Source organism: Populus alba, chromosome 15 (assembly GCF_005239225.2).
Source record: "Populus alba chromosome 15, ASM523922v2, whole genome shotgun sequence".
NCBI classification, from domain to species: domain Eukaryota; kingdom Viridiplantae; phylum Streptophyta; class Magnoliopsida; order Malpighiales; family Salicaceae; genus Populus; species Populus alba.
The window spans coordinates 14138771-14151210 of NC_133298.1; the positions used below are offsets into that span (position 1 = coordinate 14138771).

Consider the following 12440-nt stretch of genomic DNA (forward strand, 5'->3'; position numbering starts at 1 on the left):
CCTATAAGGGGAAACACTGTAGCAATCCACAGTGTTTTGTGAGGAAAGCTACAGTGCTTTCCTATATGATTTAGCTTTATTATAATTGTAATTCTCAACCAGCTTAATATTAAAAAAAAATCAACATATATAATTTTAGAAAAAATCATAATAAAACAAAACCAAGTGGGGAAACACTACAGTAATCCACAGTATTTTAAAGAAAAAAAATTACAAAGTTAAATTCTCAACCAACTCAATATTAAAAAAAAAATTGACAAAGATAATTTTAAAAAAAAATCATATGAAAAAAAATGTTGGAAACACTATAGTAATACATAGTGTTTTGTAAAGAAAGCTACAGTGCTTCCCCACATGATTTAGCCTTACTTCTAATTACTTGTAAAATTAAAATTCTCAACTAGTTCAATATTAAAAAAATAAAATCGATAAAGATAATTTTAAAAAAGTTATAAGAAAAAAAAACCATGTGGGGAGACACTATAGCAATCCACCATGTTTTGTGTGGAAAGCTACAGTGCTTTCTACACATGATCTAACTTTATTGTAATTGTAATTCTCAACTAACTCAATATTAAAAAATAAAATCGACAGAGATAATTTTAAAAAATCATAACAAAAAAAATCATATGGGGAAACACTGTAGCAATTCATAGTGCTTTAAAGAAAAAATTACAAAACTAAATTCTAACCAGCTCAATATTAAAAAAAAAAATTGATAAAGACAATTCTGGAAAAAAAATCATAACAAAAAAGAAAACGAAAAAAAGGAAAAAAAACCATATAAGGAAACATTGTTGCAATCCATAGTGTTTTGTGAAGAAAGTTTTAGTGCTTTCCCCACATGATTTAGCCTTACTTGTAATTGTAATTCTCAACCAGTTCAATATTAAAAAAAATAAATTGACAAAGATAATTTTAGAAAAAACCATAAAACAATATTAAAAAAAAACATATAGGGAAAATACTATAGCACTTGATGAAAGCTACAACGTTTTCCCCATATATTGTAATTGTAATTCTCAACCAGCTCAATATTAAAAAAGAAATCGACAAAGATAATTTTTAAAAACATCATTAAAAAAATAAAAATAAAATAAAAACATGTGGGGAAACAGTGTAGTAATCCACAATGTTTTTAAAAAAAAAAATTGCAAAGCTAAATTCTCAACCAGCTCAATAATAAAAAAATAAAATTGACAAATAAAATTTTGAAAAAAAATCATTAAAAAATAATAATAAAAAATAACATTGAGAAACATTGTAGCAATCCATAATGTCTTATGAGAAAAACCACAGCTGTAATTCTCAACCAGCTCAATATTAAAAAAATAAAATTGATAAATAATTGTAAAAAATATCATAACAAAAAACTACATTAAAAAACACTGTAGCGATTTACAATGTTTTATAAAAAAAAATTATAAAGTTAAATTCTTAACCAACTCAATATTAAAAAAAAAAAACCGACAAAGATAATTTAAAAATAAATAAATAAAAAAAAAACAAAAAAGAAATTTGTAGCAATCAACAGTAATATATGAGAAAAATACATTGATTTCCCTATGTATTTTAGCTATATTGTAATTTAATCAAGGAAGGTTCATGATTATTTAATTATTATTTGATCAAGGTACACATTCACTCTTCTCTCAATTTATCAACTTCATCTACCCAAAACCCATAAACATGGATGACTCTTCCCAAGTTTGTGATGAAGAAATTGAAGAACATCAACACATTATTAATTGTTAAAAAAACTCATTGATATTAAAAGTCTCCATTTACATGCACTTGTATTAATTTTTATTTTGTTTATATTTTTTTAAAATAAATATAAACAAAATAACCAGTTTATTGCTAAGACAAGAGAGGAACAGCAAGTTTTTCAAAAAAAAAATGAAACTTTATTGCTAAAATATATATATATATATATATGTAAAAGGCTTGCTTGCCCTTGGTTAATGCATTTGAGCCTGGTAACTTGGACTTGTACGGGGAGTAGGTATGGAAATGGGTCTTATATACCCAATTCAATAATACTCTAATAGACTATGGGACAAGTATGGGCTCCTAGGTAAGGATATCCATTTATATCTTTATTTTATTCAAAAAATACACAATAAGATTACAAAGGACTTGATAAAAAATAAAAAAATAAAACCTTCTAGTGTAGGGACTAAAATGTTCAAAAAAAAATATGAGGATAAAAAAATTTCATTGGAGGATTTATTTTTTAAAATAATAAATGTAAGGACTAAAATAACTTTTTTTTTACATAAATGAACATCAATGATTGGGTAATTTCTAGTGAAGCATGAGATGAGAATGAGTAAGATATATTGTAGGTATAGAATTAAAAGGTAATATTTTAGTAGATAAATTATTTTTATAATAATTTCTAGTAGCTTTTTTTTCCTTCAACAAAATTTCAAGAGAAAACAGTGTAGGGCAAACCTGTTTTTATATGAATCTTTTTCAAAAGTTTCTCTTTCCTTTCTTTTATATAATAATTATATCTTTTATTCATAACACACGGTTTCTAAATGAAATTTTATCATGGCTGGAAAAAGAAGTTCATATATAAAATAAAGAGATATCTTTGATAATTTTTATGTTAATATATGCAAAAATAAATAATTAATTAATTTGATAAATTATATAAAAAATTTATAATAAAAAAACAACTAAACATTTAATTCTTATTGAATATTCATAAGAAATGTTTTTTTTAAGTATGCATATTATTTTTATATATGATTATTTATAAATTAATTGAAAAAATTAGCATTAAAATTTTGATCTTATTTAAAATGTATAATATCATTATATATATTTTTTAAATACCATTATAATTGTTTTATTTAAAAAGTAGAATATTAAAAGATGTAAGAAAAATAAAGGGGGGTAGTGGAGTCAGGCCCACATACTTGGGCTTACCTAAACAGCCTAGCTTATGCATGTGGCAGTATAAAGGAAAAGGCCTGACACATGTTGGCCTAGAAATCCAAGCTCGTGTATATGATTTTTTAATTGTCAAAAAGAAATGGCTTGTGTATATGGGTTTTGTCTTTTTAAAAATAAATGAATGATATGTCATCTTTTTCGTACAAACAACTTATTTTCCACTTTAACAAATTTCAAGAACGACTATATAATTTGGAATTCAAAAAACCTAAATTTTAATCTATTTTTGTTTTAAAACACAGAAAATCCTAGAAACCTCAATAATCTCATTTTAACTCTTTAACTAAAAATTCATAAGTAAATCTAAAGAAATTTTGTGGATTTTAATTTTTTTTTTATTAGAAAATCAAGGTTTGGGTATTTTGAACTTTTAAAACCCAGATTTTAACATATTTTCACATAAAAACATGAAAAACAAATTTTACAAGTTTCAATAACTAAATTTTCAACCCAAATTACTTTCTAATCAGTTTCAAAACTTATAACCAAAACAAGTTTAAACTAGTTTTTTGGATTTCCATCTATTTTTTTTATAGCATGATTAAAAATATAAACCAACTTTATCAAAATTCATTTTTAAAAACAAACCAATTGACATAAAGATTAACTTTTTTATGCTTGAAATATGACCAATTAAAATATTTTTTCATTGTCTCTCAACACCTTAGAAATGAAGTCGTAAAGAAAACTAAAGTTTTAAGGCTAAAATATCAATGTTGAAAACTAAAAGTATGAAAGATTTAAAAAAATAAAATACTAAAGTACCAAACTGAATATTTTTCACCTCGTAATCACTTAAAAAAGCATTGTAAGTACATTGTAGCAATCATAGCACCTCCATGAGATGGGCACAATGGATGCAACAATAATAGAGTTATTTCTTTTAATTTAATTTTGATTTTGACTTTTAATTTACTTTAATAAGATGAGTATTTTTGAAAGTGAAATATGTGTCCCTCGTTGGGTAATACATTGTCACTTTTGGATCGATAGAAATTGTCAAAAAAATATGATCATGAGTTTTTGGCTTTCCAAAGTTAATTTTTACAAGACACATAATAATCATATTCACGCCTTAATAAAAAAATTATTTTTCATATAAACTAAAAAAATTCAATTCAAAGTCAAAATGCTAATTATAAATCTTATTTAAAGATTATTTGGTATTGTGATAATCTTTTTTTTTTTTTACCCAAGCATAAAAAAAAAACTATTTGATTAGCCTAGTAACTTATACTTGTATACTAGGCTCCATGTATAATTATATTTCAAAATTTATTTTTTCAGAAGCTAGAATAACTTATTTTTTTATTTACGAAGACCTATTTATTATTTATTTTGTATATGAAAATTCATTTTATATCAGTTTTAACAAAATATATATTTTTTAAAAACTACTATTTTAAAATAGCAACTAAAAATATTTTTTTAAAATTATAATTGCAAAAACTATTAAAATATCAAACACAGACTTATAATCTATTTCTTCCTATTGCTTTGGAGCTTGGTACAACCATGAATGAATTTCTCTAGCTAAGTTGAATAAGATGTTACTAAAACTAATCTTAAATATGATGTTTTCATGGCTTTCACTCTACTCTCTATCTACCACCTTGTCAATTTTCATCTATCTCCTCAGTGATGAAATCAAGGATTACAACTATATGACTATAAAATATTAAAGAAAAGAAAATTCAATATACCTTCCAATTATATAATTACTTTCAACTTTACATAGGCTTTCTATCCAAATAAAAAGTGAAAAATTAACACAAAAAAAGGGAAAATAAGACAGAGAGAAATAAAGAACCAAAAAAAAAATTAAGATTTATAAAACTGTTTTAGGTTCTTTGAAAAAAATGAGTAAATATATATTCGAGAGAAATGAGTCGTCAAATAAATACCCAAAACGTGATTGGATTGGATAAGGGTTTCTCAAATTCATACCCACTGAATAATGGTTTGGAAAGTACCAAAAATCCAACCTGATCCACCATTTCTATACTTAGCTCTCTCTCTCTCTCTCTCTCTCTCTCTCTCTCTCTCTCTCCTCTGTATCTCCCCCTTCACTAGCTGCCAAACTTCGATGAGCATGACGAGACTCTTCTCTTATTTCCCTCATACTTCTTCCTGGTCTCCATCCCTTTTTTCTATATAAAAAACAAACTTTTCAGATACCTGATCCACCACCATAAATAGCAGCGATAGGATAGACGCTCCTTCTGCTCGCCAACAATTAACGCGGGGCCACCTCACTTGGCTCCTCATCATCGGAAAAGCCATCAACAAACGGAGACAATGGCCCCACATGACAACCACTTGCTCGAGGGTAATTTATGTATCCAGATTACATTGTTATATTATTTTGTAATTTTTATCAAATATAAACAAGGATGATAAAATTTAAATTCATGATTATTTAATAATCAAGATTTTAATACTATATAAAAAAATATATTAATACAATAACTTAAACTATTAAATAAAATTTTAGGATATGATTTATATTATTTTCTAATATTTTTATAATTTTACAAGAGTAACTTGTCTTTTCATTTTAATTTTCATCCCCACAATATTTTTATATCAATTCTCTGTTATATTTTTTAAATAAATTTTCTTTAAAGTTAAAATGTGCAAGTGTCCTTTGATTTTGTTAAAGTTATCTTAACAAATTAAAAAAAATATCTTTGTTTCTTGAATAGTTTTAAATATGATTTTGATGAAATCCATTTATAAATTGACATGAATTTCTTTTTTCTTTTTCTTTTTAGTCTAAGTCTTGATTTCATAAATAGATTTCCCCTATATTGTAATGATTTTGTTAATATTTTTATGAACTAGATCACTTTTTATGACACCATAACAAACTCGGATTCAATAGTCTTTGTGGCATATTATTCACTCTAGTGACATATTTTCAAACCTTATTATATTTAGATTTTTAAAGTTTTATTTGGATTGCCCTTTGCGGCTCTTTGGTCTTAAAATTTTTAAATTTGATTGTTCTTTACAACATTGTGGTTCTTAAACCTTAAAGTATTTATCATAAAAAAAACAATAACAAAAATTATTGTTCTTGGGATTGAAAGCATATTGTTCTTGAAATTGAAAGCTATTTTTTTTTAATCACAATCATTATTTGAAATTTTTGACTTTATCATGGGAGAATTTCTAAATTTAATTAAAAAAACTCTTTTACATGTAATAGAAATTATATCATCAATTATGTACTTCCTATGCTACAGAGAAGAGAATGTTAATATAAACATTTAATTAATCATTATTTAAACATGTTATTTGTTCAAGAGCATATCTTCTCCTTTAAACAAAACAAAGAAAATCAGGAGCTTGTCTACCTAAATAACTTTATAATTTATTTAAAAATCGAAATGACAGCTAAAGCATAACAATGTTCTTTTCACTTTTTCCTAAAAACAATTATTAATGTCTTTCTTTAGTTTGACAGGATTTCTATATTTTAAAAGATGAAGTATTGACCGCATTATTCATTGTAGGGCAGTCTTTACTTTATCTACGCAATAATTGCCTCGAGTGATAGACACACACTGATATAATTCAGTACTGAAAAGTATATCCCGTGGATAATATTATAAAATTAGATAATAAATATGAAAAACAATTATAGCAGATAAAACGTGAATATATTTTAACAATTATTCTTTGGTTGGTTGGTAGGAACAGCTAAATAATCATCCATTAAAAAAACATGATGGAAAAATCAAACAGACACAAACATGTGAATGCTATGAAAGAAACTGGGCAAAAATACTTACTTGCCCTTACAATTTATTTTCTTAAGCCTAGGTCAAAGGGTATTTTATTCATTGTTGGTCCTTTTGTTCTTATTGAGGTGGGGCAAGGATAATTTGATTTTTTAACAAATGAAAAAAATTAAAAAAAAATTGTTGATACATACATTAACTGCTTCATTGTCTTTGAACATCATGTATGACTGATTCTAGGGCTAAAAAAGCCATTCTAGGATGACATAAGTTTTGTTTCAACATCTCTTCTGTTATTTTCTTCATGGATATATATTTAGAAACCGTTTGATAATGAGTTTGAACCTGTGTTTGTAGAAATTTTGAATTTTTTTTTACTAAAATTGAGTTTGGTTTGTACTTTTTGGATCGTTTTGATGTGCTGATATTAAAAATAATTTTTAAAAAATAAAAAAATATCATTGGCATGTATTTCGATACGAAAAGTTATTTGAAAAGCTACCGCTACCACACTGCCAAACACACTCTTAATGTGCACTTAAAAAAACTCTGGTTTGGCGTGAGTAATTATTTTTTTTTTCTTTCTTGATGTTTGTGCTATACTTTTATTTTTTCAAGTCAATCCTTAAACTTCTCTTTTTTATTTAGTTCTTATTTTTTAATTATAATTTTTTATTTAAAAAATAATTCATTGAATTAGATTCTGATTTTATTCTCATTCTTGTTTTGACACACACTGATATAATTCAGTACTGAAAAGGTATGTCCCGTGCCTGTGGATAATATTATAAAATTGGATAATAAATATGAAAAACAATTACAGCAGATAAAAAGTGAATATATTTTAACAATTATTCTTTGGTTGGTTTGTCGGTAGGAACAGCTAAATAATCATCCATTAAAAAAACATGATGGAAACATCAAACAGTCACAAACACGTGAATGCTATGAAAGAATTAAAAAGAAAAGTAGTTTAAACTAATAGTTGGGTTAGGATCATCCTTTGAAATGATATCTTTTTGGCATTTTAAAATTGATTAGAGACATGATAAAAAAAATTATTTTATTTTTTCATGTTAAAATTACATTAATACCATTAAAAAAAAAATATTTGTCTATGGTATATTTTTTTTGTTTTGCTGTGGAAATTAAAATTATTATATTATCTTTGGAATTTTAAAAAAATTAAAATGAAAATGAGGCTTTTTTTTTTCTTTTCATTTTTATAAGTACATTAAAAGACTGACTTGCCCTTACAATTTATTTTCTAAAGTTGGGTCAGAGGGTATTTTATTCACTGCTTGTCTTTTTGTTGTTATTGAGGTGGGGTAAGGGTAATTTGATTTAAAAAAAAATAAAAAGAAATTAAAAAAATTATTGATGTACACATCAACTGCTTCACTGTCTTCAAACATGGTGTGCAACTAATTCTAAAGCCAAAAAAGCCATTCTGGTATAATATAAGTTTTATCTCGATGTCTTCTTCATGAATATGTGATTTGTTTAAGAATTTTAATTTGGCGCGACATCTATTTTTTTCTTTTCCCTTTCTTTTTTGGTGTTTGTGCCATGCCCTTGATTTTTCAAGTCAACCCCTAAACTTTTTTTTTTTAATTTAATCTTTGTTTTTTGGCTATAATTTTTTTTAAAAAATAATTCATTGAATTAGATTCTTGTTTTGATTTCATCCTCATTTGATTTATTTTTTTTGTCAAATTTAGTTCTTATTTTTTAAATTGATATTTTTTTTATAATCTAAAATAATTTTTAGAGTTACGTTTTTTTTTATTCCACCATTTATAAATTTATTTCCTATTAAATTTTATCCCTATTCTTTTTAATTATTGTTTTTTGCTTTGAGAAATTTATTAAACTTATTTTTTAAATAAATTTTATTATTGAGTTAAATATAATTGATTTATTAACTATAGATAAATGTTCATTTCATTTTGTTTTATTTGGTTTGCTTTTATGAAATGCTGCTCTAGCAATCCATGCTCTAGACTTTTACAAATTTGAACCATCTAAATAAGCTTTTTTTTTTTTGTATGATGGATGATGTTCATAAAAGAGCGACAAATAAATTCTTAACAATCTTTTCTGTTTTTTCTGGGTATGATAACGATAGCTATTTTATTTTAATTAATTATTATCACATATTTTTTATTGTTTATTTGCTATTATTGTTTATAATTTAAATAAGATTATTAAATTACCCAGTACGGACCTAGACAAGATAATGACTTTCGTATTACATTTTTCTTATTTCTTTTAAAAATACTATCTTGTCTAATTATTATTTTTCTATACTATTTTTTTTTTTTTTTTTTTTTTTTACCAGCGTGCAGTATAGCAGAAGTCACGAACCTAATCCTGGCTATAAATGGGAGACTAGAGTAACCTTATCTCACAACTCAAGGCAAGCACTAAAAAGCTTAGCGTATTGCATAACAATGAAGAAGCTCTTGGGAATGGTGCTTGTCCTCCTTCTTTTCCATTCCTTCCTCTCTTTGGCTTCGGCCTCGCAAACTCCTACCGTCATTATCATTGGAGCTGGAATGTCAGGTTCTCATATCTTCAAAATTACCAAAAATGGCTCTCTCTCTCTCTCTCTCTCTCTATATATATATATATATATATATATATATATATATATATATATGCATGTTTTTTTCCCTGTATTTAGGCGCACACATCATGGGGGTAAAACACTTTCAGTGTCCATATAATTTTGTTTTTGGGTGAAAGACCTGCATGGTTTTTACACGAACTACTTTGTATGGTTGGCCTTTTTATTTAATCTTGGTTAACATTTCAGGAATTTCAGCAGCAAAAACACTTCATGATGCTGGCATACGTGATATCTTGATACTAGAAGCAACAAACAGGATTGGCGGCCGTGTGATGAAGACCCAATTTAGTGGATATGCAGTAGAAATGGGTGCCAACTGGCTTTTTGGTGGGGGGCCTGTTCATAATCCTGTATTGGAAATGGCCAAGAAAGTCAAGCTCAAAACCTCCCTTAATGACTATGATAATCTTACATCAAATACCTATAAACAAGAGTAATTGAATTCAACAACTCTTCTTTGGTGTTCTTCTTTTCTTAAAAACCATCATCTTAATTAATTACTGACATTAATGACACACCATTCGTAACATCTTTTCCACTGATCTCCGCAGTGGTGGCCTATACCCAAAAAAATTGGTGGAGGCTGTGGACAAAGTTGCTGTAGCCAGGGATGACTTCTGTGCAGAGTTCTCGACCCTTCTTACAAAAAAAGTCAAGAAGGATGTTGACATCTCAATATTGGCGGGGCAGCGTCTATTCAAACAGTAAGCGCTAGTAATTTCATACATTGATTAAGTTTTTTTTTTTTTGAGTAAATTAACTGAGTAATGGACATGGCTGTAGGGAGCCGAAAACCCCACTAGAAATGGTGGTAGACTACTACCACAATGACTACGAAGATGGAGAACCACCAAAAATGACAAGTTTGAAGCACACATACCCCCGGAATGAGTTCGTCGACCATGGAGAGGATCCGTACTTTGTAGCAGATCCCAGGGGTTTTGAGATTGTAGTACAATATCTTGCTAAGCAGTTCTTGTCTTCTTTGAAGGGCGACCCCAGACTCAAGCTAAATAAGGTAACCTCTTAGCACATCTTGCTGGGATCTAATGTACTCGGTTAATATAGGTAGCTGAGCTCGCTATATCATGCAAGGCACTAAATCCTGATGTAGATTTGTGCTTTAAACACCATTTCAGGTAGTTAGAGAGATAATATACTCGAAGAATGGAGTTGCAGTCAAAACTGAAGATGGTTCCATTTACAAAGCTAAGTATGTTATTGTCTCTGTAAGCGTTGGAGTCCTCCAAACTGACCTCATTGATTTCAGGCCTAAGTTACCTGTGAGTGTGCATGATTATTGGTTTCTTTTCTTTTCTTTCTTGATTTTTTTTTATTGAGAGATCTTCTTTTTCAATCTTCACGAGATATTCAAATCAATTTCCTTTCTAACTTTTATGGATATCCTTATTTTCATTTTGGTATTTCCAGTACTGAATCTTATCTTGAATATGAATCAGCTATGGAAAAGGCTTGCAATATCCGATTTTAGCATGACCATTTACACCAAGATATTCCTAAAATTTCCTTACAAGTTCTGGCCAACTGGTCCTGGAACTGAGTTCTTCCTTTACACGCATGCCAGGCGCGGGTACTATCCACTTTGGCAGGTACTAACTAACATGTACATCTAAGTTAGTAGCTAGCTGTTTTGCAATAAATTCATCCTAGCTCCACATTTATGGTGTCTTGATGTTTTTCTCTTTATGCAGCATCTAGAGAATGAATATCCAGGATCGAACATTTTGTTTGTGACTGTAACCGCTGAAGAATCAAGAAGGGTAGAGCAATTATCAGACCAGGAAGTTGAAGCAGAGGTCATGGTTGTCCTGAAAACGTTGTTCGGTAACAAAATTCCTAAGCCAGAAGACGTACTTGTACCTAGATGGGGCTTAAACAGATTCTACAAGGGCAGCTATTCCAATTGGCCTGACAAGTACGACCAAAACCGCCACGACCAGTTAGGGGTGAGCCTAAAATTAGCAAATTCAATTTCCTAATATTGATGTAAGAAGAAGCAATTCCAGAACCATAGCTAGAAATACTTTGTCTTTTACAGGATCCTGTTGGTCCAGTTTACTTCACCGGGGAGCATAATAGCAACAAATACATAGGATATGTCACTGGTGCTTACTTTACAGGTTCGATCTCCCTAAACACCCAAATATGCTTTCTCATTTCGTGTATTGTGCTAACAATATGAGCTTTACCGACCTTGATTTTTGTTCTTGGATGGTAGGTATTGACACAGCAAACGATTTGCTCGGATGCATGAAGAACCAAACTTGCAGAGGCTATAATAGCCAGCATTTGTAAGAGAGAAGCTTCACCAAGAGACCAGTGCTCCTAGGTTCTGAATTAGGGTACATATCTGCATTTTCTGTTTAATTGTTAAGGAAATATGTGCAAAGTACAAAGAGTTTCACAATTTGTACAATCGTTTATGTAGGTGAAGATGGATCAGGAGGATCAGTAGCAGGAATAAAATCTAGAGGGTGGAGAACCTGCATTACAACATGCATCAACCTGTTTTTGAGTTTTTGCTATATGTCCCATCCATGATATGTTTGGATTTCCATGTCGAGGAATGAAGATTTCAATTTTGTGATCTTGCTTGACAACATTTAATAAAAATAAAAATAAACAAAGGCTAGGACATCAAAGGGCATGTGGCAAGTGTGCTTAATTTAACCTTTTCTCCTCACAAAGTGGATCACGCTCATTCCTTACAGGATCCGAGCAATTGAGCACGGTTCCTCGGTAAAACACAACCCATTTTTTAGAATCTTATTATATCGTTGTTTTACTAAGAAATTAGGAGTTGGCGTGCGCTAGGAATTGCTTGTCTACCTCAAAGACAAGAGGAAAAGTACAAGACAAGGGTCAGAGAATATTCCCTCCTCTAATTATCAAAATATATCACAAATTTTCAAGTCTCAGCGTGTATACCTGTCATTGTCATCCTCGCGGTGTTTTATATACTCACTGGGTTTGCAGGATGTTCAATGAACTGTGAAATTGGCCCGGACATCCACGTAAAAAAAATAAAAAAAAATAAATAAATAAATAAAAAAGTTAGGACATCAAAGGGCATG

The 12440-nt window shown here is 28.5% G+C and overlaps 1 protein-coding gene across 1 annotated transcript; it reads left to right on the forward strand.

The window, feature by feature from the left end:
• The first annotated feature begins 9117 nt into the window (after positions 1-9117).
• Positions 9118-11953, forward strand: LOC118052009 (polyamine oxidase 1). The gene is made up of 10 exons (XM_035062819.2): positions 9118-9278; positions 9532-9778; positions 9897-10049; positions 10129-10363; positions 10485-10628; positions 10806-10955; positions 11058-11312; positions 11405-11486; positions 11585-11708; positions 11795-11953. The coding sequence occupies exons 1-9, from the start codon at positions 9167-9169 to the stop codon at positions 11659-11661; spliced, it is 1455 nt and encodes a 484-aa protein (XP_034918710.1). The 5' UTR covers positions 9118-9166; the 3' UTR covers positions 11662-11708; positions 11795-11953.
• Positions 11954-12440: the final 487 nt, after the last annotated feature.

Bases quoted from the DNA above. Each gene is read 5' to 3' on its own strand.
- LOC118052009 (XM_035062819.2), top strand. From the start codon at position 9,167: ATGAAGAAGCTCTTGGGAATGGTGCTTGTCCTCCTTCTTTTCCATTCC. The intron at 9,779-9,896 runs GTAATTGAATTC...TGATCTCCGCAG, and splicing joins TCAAATACCTATAAACAAGA to TGGTGGCCTATACCCAAAAA. The intron at 10,050-10,128 runs GTAAGCGCTAGT...ACATGGCTGTAG, and splicing joins GGGCAGCGTCTATTCAAACA to GGAGCCGAAAACCCCACTAG.